At 41.3% G+C, this 23,512-nt stretch overlaps 1 protein-coding gene across 1 annotated transcript in view; it reads left to right on the plus strand.

Moving 5' to 3' along the window:
• The window catches only part of LOC109865442 (tomoregulin-2), a 165,500-nt gene that overhangs the window by 69,701 nt on the left and 72,287 nt on the right, over positions 1-23,512 (plus strand). Inside the window, exon 4 of the mRNA XM_020453645.2 lies at positions 10,618-10,644. Within this exon, the coding sequence (XP_020309234.1) occupies positions 10,618-10,644 (27 nt within the window). The remainder of the gene's footprint in view (positions 1-10,617; positions 10,645-23,512) is intronic.

Here is a 23,512-nt window from a genome sequence, read left to right on the forward strand (position 1 = left end):
GTGGCGGGAAGATAAACAGATCATATACAAAGACCCATACTTCAAAGTTGAGACACGAGACCTACCTCCCAACATCACCCCAATAGAGAAACCAACAAAGGAGGAGCTGGTGGCAAAGCTTTTTAGCCTAACTTTGAAACTAGCTTTAGCAAGCCTAATGATGGTGTGATGTTGTGAAACATCATCAATAACATCAAATTACATTTTGTCACATGTGCCGAATACAACAGGTGTAGTAGGCCTTACAGTGAATTGCTTACTTAAAAGCCCTTAACCAACAATGCCGTTTTTTTGAAAATACCTAAAAAAGTAAGTGATAAGAATAACAAATTATTAAAGAGCGGCAGTAAAATAACAAATGCGGGGCTATACACAGGGGGTACCGGTACAGCGTCAATGCGCTGAGGAACCGGTGTCGAGGTAACTGAGGTAATATTACATGTAGGTAGAATTATTAAAGTGACTATGCATAGATAATAACAGAGAGTAGCAGCAGCGTAGAAGGGGGGGGGGCAATGCAAATAGTTTGGGTAGCCATTTGATTAGATGTTCATGTCTTATGGCTTGGTGCTCCGGTACCGCTTGCCGTGCGGTAGCAGAGAGAACATTCTGTGGCTGGTGTCTTTGACAATTTTTAGGGCCATACTCTGACACCGCCTGGTATAGAGGTCCTGGATGGCAGGAAGCTTGGCCACGGTGGTGTACTGGGGAGTACCCACTACCCTCTGTAGTGCCTTGCGGTCGGAGGCTGAGCAGTTGCCATACCCGGCAGTGATGCAACCCATCAGCATGTTCTCGATGGTGGGGCTGTAAAACCTTTTGAGGATCTGAGGACCAATGCCAAATATTTTCTCCTGAGGGGGAATAGTTTATGTCGTGCCCTCTTCACAACTGTCTTGGTGTGCTTGGACCATGTTAGTTTGTTGGTGATGTGGATGCCAAGGAACTTGAAGCTCTCAACCTGCTCCACTCCAGCCCCATCGAAGAGAATGGGGGTGTGCTCGGTCCTCCTTTTCCTGTTGTCCACAATAAGAAATGTATGTGTGGAATTTCTTTCCTTCTTAATGCGTTTGAGCCAATCAGTTGTTTTGTGACAAGGTAGGGGTGGTATACAGAAGATAGCCCTATTTGGTAAAATACCAAGTCCATATTATGGCAAGAACAGCTCAAATAAGGAAAGAGAAACAACAGTCCATCATTATTTTAAGACGTAAATGTCAGTCAATCCAGAAAATGTCAAGTACTTTGAAAGTTTCTTCAAGTGCAATCGCAAAAACCATCAAGCGCTATGATGAAACTGGTTCTCATGAGGATCGCTACAAGAAATGAAGACCCAGACTTGCGAACAAAGGACTTTAGACAGGTAGAAATCTGTCCTTTGGTCTGATGAGTCCCAATTTGGCATGTTTGGTTCCAACCGCCGTGCCTTTGTGAGACGCAGAGTAGGTGAACGGATGATCTCCGCATGTGTGGTGAAACTTGGAGGAGGTGTGACGTGTGGAGGTGCTTTTACACTTAACCAGCATGGCTACCACAACATTCTGCAGCGATATGCCATCGCATCTGATTTGCCCTTAGTTGGGACAATCATTTGTTTTTCAACAGGACAATGACCCAAAACACACCGCCAGGCTGTATAAGGGCTATTTGACTAAGAAGAAGAGTGATGGAGTGCTGCATCAGATGACCTGGCCTCCACAATCACCTGACCTCAACCCAATTGAGATTGTTCGGGATGAGTTGGACCACAGAGTGAAGGAAAAGCAGCCAATAAGTGCTCAACATATGTGGGAACTCCTTCAAGACTGTTGGAAAAGCATTCCAGCATTCTGGTTGAGAGAACGCCAAGAGTGTGCAAAGCTGTCATCAAGGCAAACGGTGGCTACTTCGAATAATCTAATATCTAAAAAATATTTTAATTTGTTTAACTACATGATTCCTTTGCATTATTTCATATTTTTTTGTCTTCACTACTGTTCTACAATGTAGAAAATATTAAAACTAAAGAAAAACCCTTGAATGAGTAGGTGTGTCCAAACTTTTGACTGGTACTGTATATAAGTTTGATAATTTTATTTGGATAAAGCAAATACAGTGTCTTATGAGCCCATTTGGGCTTATCATTTAATTTGCTGATGTTTAAACTTAACCTTGAACTTAACCTGTTTCTAGTGTTCTCGAGTATGGCCCTAAACTGTCTGGTGAAAAACTGGAGATTCAGATCCAATCTTTGACCATATACTGTACACTGAATGTACAAAACATTAGGAACATTGACTGACCATGACAAAGACTGACCAGGTGAATTCAGGTGAAAGATATGATCCCTTATTGATGTCACCTGTTAAATCCACTTCCATCAGTGTAGATAAAGGGGAGGAGACAGATTTTTAAAAAAATTTTAGCATTGAGACACGGATTGTCTCTGTGTCATTCAGAGGGTGAATGGTGCCAGGCTCACCCGTTTGAGTGTGTCAAGAACTGCAACGCTGCTGGGGTTTTCACGCTCAACAGTTTCTCGTGTGTATCAAGACTGGTCCACCAGCCAAAGGACATCCAGCCAACGGCAGACCAGTGGTTGAAATGGGTCATTGATGAAAGAGGACAAAGGAGGCTGACACGAATTGTGCATAGCAACAGATGGGCTACAGTTAGTCAACTGACAGTCCAGTACAATATTGGTGCCCAAAAACCCATAAAAGAATGATCAACTCGTTGATTGGGGTGGCAGCCGATGACCTTATAGAGTTCTATTTCTTTCAGTACAAAACAAGGAACTGTGGTTGCAGTGGGCTAAGGAACAAAAATGCTGGACACTGGAGAATTGGAAAAACATTGCCTGGTTTGGTGAATCCCGGTTCCTGCTGTTTCACGCTGATGGGAGGACTAGGGTATGGAGAAAACCACATGTGTATGTTAATCTAGCATGCCACATGTCAACATTGCAGGCCAGTGGTGGTGTGAGGTGTGTTGTCAAGGCACACATTGGTCCCCTTGATAAAATTGGGCAATGTCTGAATGCCACATGATATCTGAACATCATTGTCTATCAGGTGCATCCTTTCATGGCGGCAGTCTATTCATCTACCAATCTACCAATTCATCTACCATTTTTATCTGCAGGATAATGCCATATGCCACAAGGCTAGGAGTGTCCAGGAATGGTTCCATGAACTTGACAGTGAATTTAGCTTACTGCAATGGCCAGCCCAGTCACCAGATCACCAATCCTTTTGAGTATCTGTGGGATGAGATGGAACGTGCTATTCAAAGTAGAGATTCACTACCAGCCAACTTGACACAGCTGTGTGAAACTTTGGAGTCAACATGGGCCTACATTCCTGTGGAATTCTTTCGACACCTTGTAGAGGTGCCCCGATGACATGCCCCGATGAATTGAGGCTGTTCGGAGGGCAAATCGTTCAGTGTAGTTGACCTGTGTGCATTTAAAAGTTGTACACAAGATTAATTTGTTAAATTGCAATGTGTAATGGAATGAGTGATAGTTTTGGAGATCAAGATTGTTGATTCAAAGAAATCCTCTTATGTTATATGCCAGCAGCATACTACCCTGCATCCTACTGCTGGCTTGGTTCTGAAGCTACAGTATGCAGGGTTGGTCCTGGTTGGCCCCCTCCTCTCCCCTGTAACTATTCCCCAGGTTGTTGCTTTAAATGAGAATGTGTTCTCAGTCAACTTGCTTGGTAAAATACAATTTAAAAATAAGATGAATGCACAAATTGTATTTTGCTCTGGATAAAAGTGTCTGCTAAATGAGTAAAATCGTAAAATGTTAAACAGATTGAGAAACCTGTGTGTATGTGCAGAGCTGTAGCTACAGTGCTGTGAAAAATCATTTGCCCCTTTTCTGATTTTCTCTATTTTAGCATATTTTTGACACTGAATGTTATTAGATCATCAACCAAAACATATATGAGATAAGGGGATAGCTGAGTGAACAAATAACACAACATTTGTATAATTAATTCCATTAATTCCATCAGATAAACAAAGTTATGCCCTTTTGTGAAAAAGTAATAGCCCCCTTAAACTCAATAAATGGTTTTGACCGCTTTAGCTTCAATGACTGCAACCAAATGCTTCCTGTAGTTGTTGATCAGTATCTTAGATTGCTGTGGAGGAATTTTGTCACACTCGTCCATGCAGAACTACTTTAACTAATCGACATTTGTGGGGTTTTGAGCATGAACTGCTCATTTCAGATCCTGCCACAACATCTCAATGGGGTTTAGGTCTGACTTTGACTAAGCCATTCCAAAACTTTACATTTGTGGTTTTTCAGACATTCTGATGTAGACTTGCTTGTGTGTTTTGGATCATTGTCTTGCTGAATGACCTAGCTGCGCATCAGCTTTAGGTCACAGACGGATGTCCTGACATTCTCCTTTAGAATTTTCTGATACAGAGGAGAAGTCATGGTTCCTTCAATGATGGCAAGTCATCCAGGTCCTGAGACAGCAAAGAATCCCCAAATTATCACACTACTACCACCACCATGCTTGACCATTGGTATTGATGTTCTTACTGTAGAATGCAGTGTTTGGTTTTCGCCAGACATAACGGGACCCATGTCATCCCAAAAATTCCCCTTTTGACTTAGAACATTTTTCCAGAAGTCTTGAAGATTATCCAGGTGCTTTTTTGGCAAACATGAGTCAACTTGTTGGTCATGCACAGAGGCGTAGGCAGAAACTTCCATGTGGCTGGGCATTTGTAAAAGTGACTGGGCCAAAATTTTCCAGCAAAAATCCTCAGATATCAGTGGTGTAGTCGTGGTGCGTGGAGAAGTGGGTATACTAACATTTTGACAAAATAACTCTGAATGGCCTGCCTGGCGAATTAAATGAAAGGTGAACAATTGTATGTGGAACAGATAGGCTACTCTGAATGATCTAAAATCATGGTAATGTGAAATACATTCACCATGATATCCAGAATTAAATAATATGCCTAGCCCTTATGGCTAATATGTTAGGCTAAGGGACCAGATGAGCGCAGAGGTAAGAAAAGGAACAGATTTCCTCTGTGATCATGCATCACATGAGAACGGGAGTTCCTACACTTTACAACAGCTGAAGACTTGGATGCTAGTCGCTGCTGAAGGCTTGGAAGCTAGTCGCAGTTAGCCTAGAGTTTAACAACCATGGGACAGTAACCGAAGGCTTGCTGGTTCGAATCCCTGAGCTGACTAGGTGAAAAATCTGTCGATGTTCTCCTGTGCAAGGCACTGAACCCTAATTGCTCCTGTAAGTCGTTCTGGATAAGAGCATCTGCTAAATTAATAAAATGTAAATGTTTGCTGATTCATCTCAAGATTTCCATATTTCTACCCTAATATTACTATTCTTGTATAACTTTTCTAAGCTGTGGTCTTTGCCACATGATTTCTGTAGGCTGAGGCAATTTTATCTATAGGGGAAATGATGATCGCTAACAGATCGAGTCAGGGCCCTGACCTACTGTAAATATCATAGCCTCTCCCTAAAGCTCTTCTATCGAGAAGTAAAATAAAGAAGCTAAACTGTGGAACTCATGAGACATGGGAATAAATGCACAACTCTCGTTGTGAATGTCAGGAGTCAGAGAACAGAGCTGAGTGCAGATCTGTCTGGGTGCTGAACTCTTTGATCCAACTTTCGCAGGCTCAGCCAGCGCCTGCCAAGCTGCATTACCTCCCCGTGGTGCTGTATAATATAGGCCTATGCTATGGTTTCACACTCACACTTTTCACACCCATATTGCCAAATATTTCACGTGATTTGTGTTTGTATAGGCTGCTTTGTGCATGATTTCTCTATTGTACTACATGTATACCTCCACTACACTGCTTTGATACAGCATAAGTGGGGATTAACAAGTGAGTATACGAAATTCCCACTGAAAAAAGTAGATATACCTGCGCCCGACATATTTAACTGTACATTTGTGCTATCACATTGCCTCATTTAACATAACAGAGGATAAATGTGACAAACAAGGCTGAAATTATTGCCAAGTAGGCAGCGCAAGTACGCAACTCCACAACCACTTACAACAACACCGCTGACATAACAGGCTGACTGTCCGAGACTGACAGTAAACAAACTACAGCAGCAGACAAGTGCAATGATGAAATGTGAAAAATTATGCTGTCACAAAATACAGATAATGGATCAAGTGTACAGTCTGACAGTCAAACCTCATGAAATAATCAACATATTATCAGGTCAGATCGACCATTACCACTCAACGGAGCGATCTACAGTACAGGCACAACAGGTGGATTCAGGACCATGTTTAGCACATCGGCTGAACACCAGCTCTGCATTGAATTGTAATGTGCGCAAAAAGTTTATCGCACTATTTCACAAAGAAGCAAGGAAGCCATGAAAGTGTTTTTATTAAGACCAAAAGTGCACATTTTTTGCCATATGAAATAGTCACACACAATACAATATAAACACTTCAGGCCTATATCTTGAACTGTACGACAGGTATGAAATTAATAGCTCACTTTGAATAACCAAATGCTATTGTACAGGAATTTTAAGCATGAAAACATGAAATCATTATATGTGATACCACGGCGAGTATAACTACAATAGCTCACTTGAATCATCAAACATAAACCTGGCCTACCAAGGCAGGCATGAAAACATGACATCATCATGCATAGCCTAATATCACGGTGGGTATGAATACAGTAGCTCACTTGGAATCAAACACTTATAGGCCTGCCTACCAAGACAGACATGAAAACATTAGGCACAATCATAAATAAACAGCATTCAGGCATACCTTTTCTGTGTTTCACATTTTACAGCACAAGGCATGGACGCCTACCGCTTGGTGTTAAAGATCGAGAGTATTTCATCATATTGCAAAAAATCACCGAGTTCGCTTTGAAAGGAGAACAGGGCTAGATTGTTTAGATGTGCAGTCAGCATGCAAGATCTGATGGATACTTTGATACGGCCTGTAGTGGGGAAGAGTCTCTCAACAGTACATGAAGTCATAGGAAGGGTGATGATGGCCCTTAGTAGATTATAAATGTTAGGGAAAATATCAGGACTGCAGCTGTCCAAAACTTCAATAAGGGATGGGAATTCCTGAATTCCTACTTTCCAATGCAGTTGTTGAATAAAAACAGCTGTACACCAGCGGAACCCATCCAACTTGAAGCAGCTGGAGCAGTTTTGCCTTGAAGAATGAGCAAAAATCCCAGTGGCTAGATGTGCCAAGCTTATAGAGACATACCCCAAGACACTTTTTGTTCATTTTTGTCTTATTTATTTATTGTTTGTTTGACAATAAAAATATATTTTGCATCTTCAAAATGGTAGGCACCCCGCCCAATTTTAATTCCAGGTTGTAAGGCAACAAAATAGGAAAAATGCCAAGGGTGTGAATGCTTTCGCAATTCACTGCAGCTAACATTAGCAGAGGTTAGATGGATGTCTTGCTAGCTAATATTTTACTTTTATGTATAAATAGTGTGTAAGGTTAAGGATGTTTTCTCAAAATGCCATTATGCATGTCTATTTATAGCCTAATGTTAGCTGGCTAACTAGCTAACATTGAACCTATTTGGTTAACTTTAGTTAGCTATAACAATCGGTTGGTATTACTAGTTAAAGCTTGCTGTTACCTAGCCAGCTGATGTTAGATGGCTGGCTTGTTAGATAATATTGAACCTATTTGGTTAACTTTAGCTAGCTATGACAATCGGTTTGTATTGCTAGTTAAAGCTTGCTGTATTTTCTTATTTGAGCTGTTTTTGCCATGATATGGACTTGGTCTTTTACTAAATAGGGCTATCTTCTGTATACCGCCCCTACATTGTCTCAACCAACTGATTGGCTAAAACATTAAGAAGGAAAGACATTCCATAAATGTACTTTTAACAAGGCACACCTGTTACTTCAAATACAGTCCAGGTGACTACCTCATGAAGCTGGTTGAGAGAATGCCAAGAGTGTACAAAGCTGTCATCAAGGCAAAGGGTGGCTACTTTGAAGAATCTCAACAATAAAATATATTTTGATTTGTTTAACACTTACAACATGTATTATTTCATCGTTTTGATGTCTTCACTATAATTCTAAAATGTAGAAAATTATAAAAATAAAAATAAAAAAACGGGAATTAGTAGGTGTGTTCAAACTTTTGACTGGTACTGTATGTCATGCGTTTTACAGTGAAGAATAAAGATGGTTAACTAGGGGTCCTGGTTTCCAGTTTTATCAGATTTGCAAAGACAACCTAGGTTGTGTTCTTTAAGGCATATTGTATCAAAACCTTTTAAACAATTTGCAGCATTCAAATTAAAATGTAAGTTTCTTATTGGAGTCCTGGTAGTGCCTCCCTGTTTCAGCATAATAAACACGGCCGTAGTGCGTGTGAATGTTCAATGTCTGCTTTCCCCTCTAGGCATTTTAGCAGTGTGGTCTACTGTATCTCATGTTCAACTAGCTCTCATAGTCTCACATCAGGATTAGACGTTCATTCATGATTTTCAAATGTCAAATTCCGAAGTTTGTGTTTAAGGTTAAGTTAAGCTGGATTCAGACATTTAACCATCTGCACCAGAGCCAGATGCTTAAGGTTAGGCATAAAATGTGAATGGTTAAGGTAACGGTTTAACGTTTGGAATAGGCTTAACCTTTCTAGCGCAGAGGAACCCTTCGACAACTTTCCCCTGAAATTCAAAAATATTTTTTTGAAATATGTAACTTTCACATATTAACAAGTCCAATATGGCAAATGAAAGATACACATCTTGTTAATCTACCCATCGTGTCCAATTTAAAAAATGCCTTACAGCTAAAGCACAACATATGATTATGTTAGATCACCGCCAAGTCAAAGAACACAGCTGTTTTTCCAGCCAAAGATAAGAGTCACAAAAAGCAGAGATGACACTCATAGGACATCATGTTAAACAATACATGTTTTGTTCGATAATGTGCATATTTATATCCAAAAATCTCAGTTTACATTGGCGCCTTACGTGTAGTAATGTTTTGATTCCAAAACATCCGGTGATTTTGCAGAAATACTCATTATAAACATTGATAGAAGATAAAAGTGTTATTCACAGAATTAAAGATAGACTTCTCCTTAATGCAAACATTTTTTTACTTTACCGAAAAAGCATAACCTGAGAAAGGCGCTCAGAGCCCAAAACAGCCAGAGGAATATCAGCCATTTTGGAATCAACTAAGTTAGAAACAACACCATAAATATTCACTTACCTTTGATGATCTTCATCAGAAGGAACTCCCAGGAATCCCAGTTCGACAATTAATGACTGATTTGTTCCATAAAGTTCCATTATTTATGTCCAAATAGCCACTTGTTGTTCGCGTGTTCAGCACAGTAATCCATCTTCATGAGGCGCAGGCACTTCATCCAGACAAAAACTCAAAAAGTTCCATTCCAGTCCTTTAGAAACATGTCAAACGATGTATGGAATCAATCGTTAGGATGTTTTTAACATAAAACATCAATAATGTTCCAACCAGAGAATTCCTTTGTCTTCAGAAAAAGCACTGGAACGCGAGGTAACTCTGTTGGGAGCGCGCGTCATGAGACCAAGGCTTTCTGCCAGACCACTGACTCAAAGAGGTCTCATGAGCCCCTCCTTTATAGTAGAATCCTCATTCAAGTTTCAAAAGACGGTTGACATCTAGTGGAAGCCCTAGGAAGTGCAACCTCATCCATATCTCAATGTGTATTCGGTAGGCCAAGCTTTGAAAAACTACAAACCTCAGATGTCCCACTTCCTGGTTGGATTTGGTTTTTATCCAATACTAATAATAATATGCATATATTAGCATCTGGGTCAGAGTAGGAGGCAGTTCACTCTGGGCACGCTATTCATCCAAAAGTGAAAACGCTGCCCCCCAAAAATCTCAAAAATACTTTCTAGCACTGCATTCAAACATGCAACCTTTGGCACCACAGGCAGTTGCTTAGGGCCATCCGCCATCCCTTGATCCCCGTCCACAACACCATAGCAAAACTGAAACCTACTTGAAGGTTACATCGCTCACTGTTTCCCCTAGTGGCCAGTTTCCATATCGTCTCCCGATGTCATCATACATCATACATACGTCGAATACTGACCTGGCTGCTCATTTTACCACTGGAGCAGCTCCAATAAGTGTCCGCCAATATCCCTTTCAAAGGCGTATCGCTAAACAAACAAGTATGCTAGATGTCTTGGAGGAAGCTTTAGAAGGATTCAGCAGGATTCAAATGTGCATACAGAAAGATGTACCACACAAGCATATTGAGCAATGGGAAATATAAAACATGGTCACATAGACATTTCTGATGTGAGTTCGGGATTGTGCGGATCGTGACGTGACCAATGCACACAGATGTATCCGCATGCAAAGTGCACACACACACAAACACATATTCATACACATTAAATCACACATAGACACTTGTACACACACACATGCTAAGTCAGATGCACAGACAGACACACACAAAATAAAGATGTTGTTTAGCAGGAGGCCTGCTTTATCTGTTGTTGCAAAGTCCTCTCAGAAGTTGTCTTTAATTAACAAATGTGTTTGTTCTCTCTCTCTCCTTTCTTTCTCACAGATGTCGGCTCAGGCTCGGGAGATGATGGTAAGATTGCTCAACTATTTCATCTTCACTTATTTTCATTATCCCTTACTGTTATCTCTATAGTCATTCTCCTTCCCTAGAAACAAGACTGATCATGACACACTACTTGGAATTGAGGTTTCAAATAACACATCTTTCAGATTGTGGAAAAGAATACGTCTTCACAAACATGCACGCATGCCCTCAGTGAACACACTGCATGGAAAATTTGACAAACACTTACACACACACAGACATGTTTGTATTCTCTCAGACAAGCAGACACATCCTGACACACACCATGCTATCATACCCTTGAACTAAACATTCATGCATGTATACAGCAAACACGCTCTCAGGTGCTTCGCACACACTTGTACACACCCCTGTACCAAGCTATTATACACAGACAAATAGTCTTGCCAATTCTCTGACCTCTTCCAACATACACACTCCACCCCCCCCCCCCTTCACAAAGCAATTATGCGCACATACATCCACTTCTGAGAGCGATTGTGCACCTTTTCCCCTGAGTGTGACAAGTGAGAGACATTCTCTATATAGTGCACTATAGTGCACTACTCTTTACTAGGGCACATAAGTAATGCACGATGTAAGTAATATGGTGCCATTTGGTATGCAGCGATGGTCACAGAGACTGACGAGGGAAATTAGTATCTTCTCTGTCGCTTGCTCTCTCTCTCTCTCTTTCCCTCTCCTTTTCCCCCTCTACACACTCCTCCTCTAAATTCAGAAATTACTCTTCTCCTGGCGTAGCCAGATGTGCGTACGTGTATGTGTATGTATTACCCCTTTCATATCTAGGCAAAACAATAAAAGAGGGGTATACCTGCAAGGAAGTTTAAAATAATGTTTGAAAGGGGGGCATAAACATTGCCTACTTTTTTTTTTACAGGTAACATACCGTGAATAGTGCCTGAAATAGGTATTAGTATGTGAATGGGGTTCATTTGCACAAGCTGGAAGTGTTAGATGTACAGTATGTTCAATATTGTTTTTCAATGAGTGGTGGGAGTCAGAAGGGGTGTAGAGTGTGCAGACAATTGGAAAGGGGATTGGAGTATGGTGGCAGATCTGGGATAAAATTTGAAAGGAGTGGGAATCTTTCGAGCAGATGACAGGAAAGGTGTGTGCTTACATGCATGTATGTAAGAGATTTCATTCTTGTAGCTGTATATTCTGTATACAGGTGTTTGTGTAGCTCATGTACTGTTTATTTGTGTGTTTGTGTGTGTGTGAGTTAGTATGTGTATGTGCGTTTGAGTGCACTAGTTCGTTCATGCTCACATGTGTGTGGTCCTGTGTGTATGTGTGTTTGTCCATGCAAGGGGGTTCATTAATGCATGCTCGTGCTGGAATAATCAGTATCCCGGAGTCAGATATGAGAAACACATTACAATCTTCCCATTAACCTGCAAATGAGAGATGGACAGAGAGAAGCAGACATTAATAACAGAGTGGAAAGTTAACCAGAGCTATATGGACAGAAATTACCAGAGAGATGAGGAAGAGAAATAAAGGGAGAAGCAGAAGGCAGAGAGTGATAACAGAAGTAGAGCGATAGAGATGGAGGGAGGATTGACAAAGATAAGGAGGAGGTAGCGCTAGATGGAGAGATAGTAGAAAAGAGAGGATGGCAGGAAGAAGAGATGGAGGTGGAGAAAAGATGGCAGTTTATGGGTAAAGAGAAGGTTAAAGACAGAGTTACAGTATAGAAGGGGGGTTAGGGTAGTACAGAAGCACTAGCACAAGAACAGCCACCAATAAATATTAGGGATGCACGATATATCGGAATCGGACGATATTAGCTAAAAATTTCAACTTCGGTATCGGCCCGTTGTCTATTTTAACACCGATGTGCCAAACCAATGTCAAAGCTGATGTTTCATACCTATAAAACATAGGTACCTGACATAGTGACGCCATGTAAAATTCTGCGCTACACATGCAACACAGCATTCCTAACCTAGCCCACAATGTCTGCAGTGTGGATCGAGCAGTCAACAAGTCGAGCAGTCATTTGAAAGAGTAATACAATTTCAGCGAGACAATTCAAAGGTGAAATTCATTAATGCCAAGATAATGGAATTCATTGCCCTTGACAATCAACCATTCTCTGTCGTGGGTGATGTTGGCTTTCGATGACAAGTCGAGCACTGGTACACATGTTGCCCTACCGGAGTTACACAGTAATAACGTCACTGCTATTAGCTTCACGACATACTGTGGAACGTCGTTTGGATCTTTGCGTGTCAAAAAAGAGACACATCAAATTACACTATTTGACGCGTTAAATACGCTTTTAATTTGACACGTCAAATAACACAGTTCTATTATAGAATGTTGTGTGTTCTGAATTTGCTTGTGCAAGCCAAGTGCCACCACTACTATTGGTAGCACAAGCATGCACCGGCCACAAACAATGTGTTTACAATACCGCATTGGTAATAAAGCATTTATTTGTTCGACCGCAACTTCTGGGATGGCAAATTTTATCTTGGTACCTAGCTAACACCAATACAACCAGCATGAAAACAATTACCAGTAGAAACTGCAGTCATTTTCATTATTCTTAGCAATGATTTAGGAATCCTTGTGAGTAAGTATTATCTAGATAGCCACTCGTTGTTCGCCTAGTGAAATTGAACTACAGTTCATGAAAATAAATAGCGAGCCAGCTACTTAACCCTGTTGCCCAAAGCTAACGTTATAAGCAGCCAGCTAGCTTCATCTGGCTAGTGACGCTCGACCGGATCGGGTTATGTGTTGTGAACCTAGCCACAATAAGGATTAGGCACAATAGTGTAATTTGCGGTTTGCCTTCAAAATAAAAGTACCTCTATGAAAGTCATGCAGAAGGTTACAATTGATGGAATAATGCCATATTTAGACTAGATAATGTTAAACCAGGTTGGAATGTGAAGCAATGAAATGGGGTATCAGTCTACTCGGTGACACCCACAGAACACAACTGTGAAGAGTTTACGGAAATATTAACATTGTCGCTCTTTCGCGGGACTGTGACTGTGTGAAATCACCTCCCCAGTCAGCCTATTGTGTGTATTGACATTCACATTGCACTGTACAGCTTTACCTAAGGATTGGGGATCAATGAAAGCGGGTATCAGTCTACTCAATACCCAATATATTTTTTCCCATCATCCTCCTCAGAGTTATCAGACTCCAAAACATCCACACAGTATTGTTTTTCCTCAAGAATAGTGTTCAATATACATACGTTGACAATACATGTGGCTCTTTTTCACAGTTGTTTCAGAATCCTGCAATAAGTGCTACGACACTAATGTTCTCTAGGTGTCAATGAGTAGACTGATACCCAATGTCATTAATCCACAATCCATAGGTAAAGGCTGTACAGCTAAATAATTATGCCCCAAATGCAATTCTAAAGTATAATACAATTTGTCAAATTAACAAATGATTGTCTTTTGTTTATTTTATATAACAACATTCCAACCTCGTTTAGCAATTATGGCATAATTCTGCTATTTGTATTCATTTGCATCACTGTCAATGACACTTTTATGTTGAAGGCAGGTACAGGTTGGCAGGCAGGCTCGGGATCAGGGCAGGCAGAATAGTCAGAACATGGAAAACTATGACACAAAACTTGAGCAAAAGGAAGATGAGAAAGCATGCTGGTAAGTCCTGACAAGACAACCATAGAACACAGGTATAAATACACTGGGGATAATGGGGAAGATGGGCGACACCTGGAGGGGGTGGAGACAAGCACAAAGACAGTTGAAACAGATCAGGGTGTGACAAACACATATCATGATTAAAAGGCTAGTCAAAATTACAAACAACCATAAATACATGAATTTATATTGACATCCTAGAAAGCGGTACTATTTCAATCCACTTTCCCCTAACCTAAAAAATCTAACGTATTCATTTCACATTTCAACCGTAAAAAATGATCAATACACCTGACCAACAGCAGGGGGTGCAAGGGGCAGCGGAGTGGTTTATCTTACTTAGACAACAAACTTGCTTTTAAATCTATTTCCACTTTTTCTTTGCTTTATGTCCAAGGGAAGGCTATTCCAATGACAAATGCTTGTATTGAAAAATGCGCTCCTCACTGTACTGTTTCAAAGACATAACACTAGCTCTGGCATTGTAACTGTGCTGGTTATAGACCATATCAATGTGGATTTTCATATAATCTGGGGCACGATCATTTAAGGTGTCAAACATCGGATGGAGTTGAAGTTGGTCCACTCTGGACTCCAAAGGCAACAAGCCCACCTCCCGGAACTCCTGTATGTCTATGTGGGTCCTAGGGAGCACGTTAAACATATACCTGATAACATTAAGCATGAACCCCATTCTCTTTTTCAAATTTTTTTATAGCCCAATATACCAAGGCATAATCAATATGACACTGAATCAAGATTGAGACAAGCAATTTCTTAACTTTGATGTTATTAAACTATTTCATTATAATTTGTTTGCTGCTAAAATCCTTTCTAAAATGTCAATCAGGTCTCCCGAAATGGATTGATCAGAAAGGGACACACCAAGATAAGTTAAACTTGTCTTAGATTCAATCTCCATGCCTGCTCAGTTTACCTTTATCTTGTCAGCCCAGTCAACCAATTTCTAACAGAATGCAATTCTTTACTCAGGGTCTCCTCTATGTAAGCTGTATCCTTCCCTGATACCAGTAAGGCTGAGTCATCAGCTTATAGCATAAGTTTGCACTTTACTCTATCTGGCATATCATTGACCTATATAAGAAATAGGAGAGGCCCTAAAATATATCCCTGCGGTACTACACAGGATATTTCTTGGGACTCTGACAGAACATCCCCAACATCACATACTTGTGTTCTGTTGGTCAGATAAGACCTAAACCATTTCACTGCTACATCACTTAGACCCATGCATTTCAGTTTCCTCAGGGAATATCATCGTCCACAGTGTCAAGGGCTTTATCCAAATCTAACATGAACCTACCTGTATAGTTCCCCTTCTCACTTTCCTGCTTGATGAGGTCAAAATGGTAGAGAAGGCAAGTATCAGTGGAATGAGCTGTTCTAAAGCCAGATTGGACTTTATAAAAAATGTTTGTGCTTGAGAAGGTATGCCTCAACTTGATTAAAAACGAATCTCTCAACAACTTTGGACACAGGCCAGTAGTTTCCTTCTCTTGGTCTGATACACTCAACAATCAGTTGTCTAAGTCGAAATAACTGATTAAAGTTATACAAGGCATTTACTAGTGTACTCATCTTGGGTGGTAACAATTGCCAAGCAGAATACATTCCCTATCAGCAAGTACAGAGTGCTCTGGGGCAGGGGATCATCAAGGATCTCTCTCTGTACTTTGCTCTGTTCATCTTTCCCTCGATACTAACTAGTCTCCCAGTCCCAGCTGCTGAAAAACATCCCAACAGCATGATGATGCCACCACCATGCTTCACCGTAGGGATGGTGACAGGTTTCCTCCAGACGTGACGCTTGGCAATCAATTCTTGGTTTCATCAGACCAGAGAATCTTGTTTCTTCTGGTCAGAGAGTCCTTTTGGTAACTTTTGGCAACTCCACGTGGACTGTAATGTGCTTTTTACTGAGGAATGGCATCCGTCTGGCCACTCTACCACCAAGGCCTGATTGGTGGAGTGCTGCTGAGATGGTTGTCCTTCTGGAACGTTCTCCCACCTCCACAGAGGAACTCTGGAGCTCTTCCAGATTGACCATCAGGTTCTTGGTCACCTCCCTGACCAAGCCCCTTCTCCCCCGATTGCTCAGTTTGTCCGGGCGGCCATATCTAAGAAGGATCTTGGTGGTTCCAAAAGTCTTCCATGTAAGAATGGAGGCCACTGTGTTCTTGGGAGACATTCAGGGCTGCATAACTTTTTTGGTACCCTTCCCCAGATCTGTGCCTCAACACAATCCTGTCTCTGAGCTCTACGGGCAACTCCTTTGACCTCATTGCTATGATATGCACTGTCAACTTTTGGACCTTAAATAGACAGGTGTGTGCCTTTCCAAATCATGTCAAATCAATTTAATTTACAACAGGAGGACTCCAATCAAGTTGTAGAAACATGTAAATGATGATCAATGGAAAACGGATGCACCTGAGCTCAATTTCGAGTTTCATAGCAAAGGGTCTGAATAGTTGAGTAAATAGTTTTTTTTTATTTTTAATACATTTGTAAACATTTCTCCAACCTGTGTTTGCTTTGTTGTTATGGTGTACTGTTTGTAGATTGATTTGATCCATTTTAAAATAAGGTTGTAAAATGTGGAAAAACTCAAGGGGTGTGAATACTTTCCGAATACTCCTTCCTACAGTGCATATCTCCCCATGCAACCTCAAGTCCATCCATTTTCAGAACCTAACAAGGGTTAAAATGCACATCATTCCTAGTAAAAACACACCGTTTCAGTTGCAGTCAATTCTATGAAAGCTATCACCTGGTAGCTCCACCTCATTGTCCTCAATTGACCCATCGAGCCATACAGCAGAAACTACTGCAGCCCGGGTGTTAGAAGCAAGGAGTTTTAATTCCTCTAATTTCGGCAGCAGGCTCCGTGCATTCACATATATTAAGTAAAGTCCTCTTCGATTGAAACAATCAAACATGTTATTTCCACATGCCCACTGCTGATACGTCGACTATCTCTTCTAGATTGCACTCATTATCCCTGCTCATGTCCAGCAGCCCAATGTCAAATCAAATTTTATTGATCACATACACGTGTTTAGCAGATGTTGTTGTGTGTGTGTAGCAAAATGCTTCTGTTTCTAGCTACTGCAGTAAGGAAGTCTAGGACCCAGTTGCACAGGGCGGTAAGAAAATTGAAGTGGGTCTAGGGTGGCAGGTAAGGTAGAGGTGATATGATCATTGACTAGTCTCTCAAAGCACTTCATATACATCTCATATGTATATACTGTATTCTATCTTAGTCTATGCCACTCTGACATTGCTCGTCCATATATTTATATATTCATCATTCCTTAGATTTGTGTGTATTGGGTAGATGTTGTGATATTGTTAGATATTACTGCACTGTCAGAATTAGAAACATAAGCATTTCCTACACCCGCAATAACATCTGCTAAACACGTATGTGACCAATAAAAATTGATTTCATGATGACAGAAGTGAGTTGGCCACGGAGAAGGACAGCCCACAGTCCTTGGTAGCGGGCCGCATCGGTGGCACTGTGTTATCCTCAAAGCGTGCAAATAAGGTGTTTAGCTTGTCGTCGCTGGTTTTCATTTTGTAGTCCATGCTTGTCTGTTGACCTTGCCACATACGTCTCATGTCTGAGCCAATGAATTGCTGCTCCACTGTGGTTTTCACTTTGCATAAGTCCAGTGAAGTTCTTTGAGGGCCGTCGTGGTATCGGCTTGAGGTGGGATATACACGGATGTTACTATAACCGAAGCTAATTCTATTTTGAGATAATACGGTGTGCATTTTATTGTGAGGTATTCTAGGAAATTAACAAAAGGACTTGAGTTCCTGTATGTTATCACACTCTGAGTCATTAATCATGAAACATACACCATCCCTCCCTTATTCTTCCCAGAGAGAGATTTATTCCTGTCTGCGCGATGAACTGAGAACCCAACTGGCTGGACAGACTCAAACAGTATATTCTGAGAGAGCCATTTTTCTGTGAAACAGAGTATGTTTACAATCCCTGATGTCTCTCTGGAAAGAAATTCTCACCCTGAGCTCGTAAATGTAGTTATGCAGAGACTGAACATTAGCGAGTAATACACTCGGAAGCGGTGGGTGGTTTGCGCGCCTCCTAAGTCGGACTAGAAGACCACTCCGAGTACCTCTCCTCCACCGGTGGTGTTTTGGGTCGGCCTCTGGAATCAGTTCAATTGCCCTGGGGGGTGCAAACAATGGATGTGATTCGGGAAATTCATATTCCTGGTTGTAGTGCTGGTAGTGCTAGTGAGTTACCGCCGCTTTGATATCCAATGTTTGGCACTGCGTTTAAACAGCATACATTTCAAACAAGCCAAATATTACTTTGAGAATTTACAGCTTCATCATATGTAACCCGTTTCAGGAAACTAGGAATTTTTGGGCAGAAATGCCTGTTGGAACATGTGAACTTTCATGTGCCTTAATAACAAACGTGTGTGCCATCTGTAAGTACGAAGATAATTGTTCAATTAAGCGCTTAGTTGGTTTAGCCATGAAAAAAGTAAGCAACCTTCCCGCTAGCCATGATTGGCTGAGATAATGAGTGGGCTGGACATGCCAAAAGATGAGTTCGGATTGGTCTGCCATGCACACTTCTGTCCATAACATGAGTCTGTCAGTATGTGCAGGTAATCCTATCTATCACAGCTTTTGAAAGCTATCACATAGTAGAACTGAGTAAGTGTTGCCCTTCACTTTCTGGAGGACTGAGTTTTGAAATCGGTGGAATTAGAGTATGATAGCTAGGGAGATGGAGAAATGTCTGGCTTTTGATTGCAATATTCAGACAGAGTCAAAAAGAGAACACACAGAAGGCTGTTGTATAAAACACCTGTCTCCGGATTAAATCTTCAAACTAAGGGCAACCATGGCACCCGTGACAGAGGGAGAAGTGTCCATCCATGTATACAGGTAACACAGTCTAGCTAGCTACATTTTCAGATATTACACATTTCTAATTTTGTTAGAAGCTTGTTTTCATTTGAAGTTAAAACATACTGTTATCTATCTAGCTAATGTTAGCTGGCTGGCTCACTAGCTAACATTACATGTATGATCTGTGTAGTAATATTATTTGTGTCTCAGAGCCATTTTATTGCTCATTATTGCCTAATGTTAGCTGGTTAACATTGAACCTGGTTGGTTAGCTACCTGCGGATTCATACAGGGTAGTAGCATTATGACTCCACTATGCAAAAAAACGATTTCAATAGAATGTTTATGATGTCACTGCGACAACTGTTGATAGGCGTAGCTGGTAAATTCGAAATCTACTCCGATTTCAGAGTACTCTCTTCTGAGTGTACCAGAGCACAGAATAACTGACGAATTTATGAACGCTCAACACCTGTTTTAATATTGTATGTGTCAGTAAACATTGGCAAAAAAAGCGAGATTAAATTGTTGCCAGCAGCACAGTTGAAGTCACCAATGCTCTGGATAACATAAAAACAGTATAACCAGCTCTGCTAGAGTGACTGAAATGGTCAGAGTGAGCTGTTCTCTCATTTGTGTCTGGAAGTAGCTAGCAAGCTTGCCAACTTTAACCAGTTAGCTTGGGTGCTTGGCTGTTGTTAGGTCAGAATTATTTGGATCAACCCTACTCCTTGTCCAGAGCATACAGTGTGCACTCTGAACGCTCCGAGACCAAAACGCTCTGAATTTACGAACAAACAATCTGAATTATGAACGCCCAGAGCACACTCTGGCACTCCTGATAAAAATTTTGAACAGACTCGTAGTATAAACCAGCCTTAAGTCTTGGGAGACTTTGATTGTTTGTTGATTGTTTCACATGTGACTCCTTAGCCCTTGTGTGGGGATCGAGTCTGTGGGACCCATTTTCAATGTTTACTAAAAGAGAATTGATCAAATGAATTATTTCTTCAACATAAGACTCATTGGCATTTGCTAATTTTCTGTGAAGAGCATGTAAATAACACAATATCACTGAGTGCACACTGTGCACCCCCTACACATTTATATTACATATGCTGTGTTGGGGTCCTCTGGACCCGAGGGTAGGTAAAGTGTGTGTGGGTGAAAACAAGTAAAAATTAAACAAAAATGTTTGCTGTGTGCGTTCACTCTGTCTTTCTACTCCCTGGGCTTGCTGTTTTAAGCTAGCTGCAATCAGCTCAGTGTGGGACAAGTGGGTGGATCGCCTTCCCCTGTTTTACAACCCTGGGTCCAACGTCACTGTTGATGAGCAGCTCATGCCATCTAGGGGCCGCTGCCCCTTCAGGCAGTACATACCGTCTAAACCTGCAAAATATGGAATCAAGATCTGAGCTGCCTGTGATGCTGCTTCATCATATGGAATTTACAAGTGTTACAGGGATGCCAGATGGAGCCCCTGAGAAGAACCAAGGGATGCAGGTTGTCCTGGGTGTGACACAGGGACTCTGGGACAGGAGCTCCTCAAGAGGAAGCTGACGATGGTAGGAACAGTACGAAAAAACAAGCCAGAGCTCCCACCTCAGCTGTTGAAAACACAGAACAGGCCTATCAATTCCTCTAAGTTTGTGTTCACGGCCGACACGTCCCTAGTGTCCTACTTGCCAAAAAAAGGGAAATGTGGTACTTGTGTACGCTGCATAGGGACGGGAGAATCTGTGGCCAGGAACATCAAAAATTACAATTCCACAAAAGGAGGAGTGGACAATTTAGACAAGCTGGTAACTGGCTACAGCTGCAACAGAAGAACCCTACGCTAGCCACTTTTGATATTCTTCAACATGTTGGACATCTCCGCGAATATCGCGTTTGTCATGTGGATGGCGTTGAACCCAGATTGGAACAGAGGGATGCTCCAGAGGAGACGTCTCTTTCTCGTGGAGCTGGTAAAGGCATTGGTAAGACTTCAAATCCAGAAGAAGCAACATATCCGATGGACCCCAGCTTCTGCAGCCAGCATGAGGAGAATTCAGGAGGAAAATACTGGTGCCCCATCTGCCTGATCCACAGAAGTAAGTGTGAGTGATGTTGCATGTTTTTGTGCCTGACTCTCCTACCTTGGCCTGCTGTAACTTTATATCTGAGTGAGATGTTAGTAAAATTCCAGAACTAAGTGTTTTCATCATTCTAGATTGCGGCAGCTAGCAACAAGAAGAAGCGTTGCGATGTGTGTGGACCCAAGAAGGACAGGAAGACAGTACACATGCATCACGTGCAAGAAATAAATTTGCAACACACACACAGTAAAACTCTATCCCTCATTTGGAGTGTAGACCAGCCTTAATTTGTGTTCAATGGGGCTAATTTCTAATTCCCATAAAATACTGTATGTGAAATTTGTCCATCCAATTTGTTCAAAGCAATAAACAATAAGACCGCCTCGAGCCGATCGGTCAAATTTGTCAAGGTTTGATGTCTCCACACTTTATGTGAACAAACAAATCAAAAATGTCGCATGACACCGCTTTTGACTTCTTCCTTACGGTCTTACCACAGTCTTACCACATGCACATACACTAATTTATCTATAAGCCCTGTGGGCATATAGGGATATGGGGACTTGATGGACAACTCCTTCAAAGCAGGAAATGCTTTAATTAAGAGATACAGTTTACTGTGAGTGTAAATGCACTTTCAATACATTTAATTGTTATTATCTCTTATAAACAGGAGATATTGTATTGTGTGTGTGTCCAAATCTCCTTATCTATATGTCTGGGCCTACCAGAGCACCATAAACCGCTTAACTCGGAAATGTATCTTAGTGTCACGGCATTCTTCCTGGGAAGGAGAGGCTGACCAAAACGCAGCGTGGTTATTTTTATACATCTTTAATAAAGATGATAACTTGAACAATGTATAATACAAAATAAGAAACGTGAAAAACCGAAACAGCCCTATCTGGTGCAACAAACACAAAGACAGGAACAATCACCCACAAAACCCAACGCAAAACAGGCTACCTAAATATGGCTCCCAATCAGGGACATTGACTAACACCTGCCTCTGATTGAGAACCATATCAGGCCCAAACACAGAAACAGACAAACAAGACATCCAACATAGAATGCCCACTCAGATCACACCCTGACCAAACAAAACATAGAACATACAAAGCAAACTATGGTCAGGGTGTGACACTTAGGCCATTAATAGACATTTGATTTTAATTGGGGGCTGCCTAGGCTAGACCACTACTATCTGTCCTAGGATCCTGCCAGACCAAAACATTCAGTCTAGATGAAGAGGTGACAGGTTAAATAAGTTTTTGTTAGCCTTTAGACATTTGAGTTGTGGATTGTGTATGTGTGCCATTCAGAGGGTGATGGGCCAGACAAAAGATTTAAGTGCATTTGAAGGGGTATGGTATTAGGTGCCAGGCGCAACGGTTTGTGTCAAGAACTGCAACGCTGCTGGGTTTTTCATGCTCAACAGTGTTCCTTGTGTATCAAGAATGGTCCACCACCCAAAGGACACCAAGCCAACTTGACACAACTGTGGGAAGAATTGGAGTCAACATGGACCAGCATACGCTTTCGACACCTTGCGGAGTCCATGCCCCGACGTATTGAAGCTGTTCTTAGAGCAAAAAAGGGGATGGTACAACAAAATATTAGGAAGGTGTTCTTAATGTTTGGTATACTCAGTGTATATGATGGCAGTTTGCAAAACCTTCCGGTTACTAGTCCAACGCACTAACCACTAGGCTACACTGCCGCCCCATGAAGCTTGATTCACGCAGTCTCCTCTGAACACTTGATGTTGAGATGTGTCTATTACTTGAGGGCGGCTGAATCAAATCCTCAAACTGACAAGGTAAAAATCTGTCGTTCTGCCCCTGAACGAGGCAGTTAACCCACTGTTCCCTGGTTGGCCGTCATTGTAATTAAGAATTTGTTCTTAACTGGCTTGCCTAGTTAATTAAAAGGTTACATTGAAATTAAATAAATAAAAAACTTGATCTCTGTGAAGCATTTGGGTTGCAATTTCTGAGGCTCTTAACTCTAGGGATCTTATCTTCTGCAGCAGAGCCAGTTTCATCATAGCGCTTGATGGTTTTGGTGACTGCACTTGAAGAAACTGTCAAAGTTCTTGACATTTTCCGGATTGACTGACCATGTCTTTTAAAGTAATAACGGACTGTCATTTCTCTTCACTTTTTCGAGCTGTTCTTGCCATAATATTGACTTGGTCTTTTACCAAAT

This window comes from Oncorhynchus kisutch, linkage group LG2 (assembly GCF_002021735.2).
Source record: "Oncorhynchus kisutch isolate 150728-3 linkage group LG2, Okis_V2, whole genome shotgun sequence".
Classification (NCBI taxonomy): domain Eukaryota; kingdom Metazoa; phylum Chordata; class Actinopteri; order Salmoniformes; family Salmonidae; genus Oncorhynchus; species Oncorhynchus kisutch.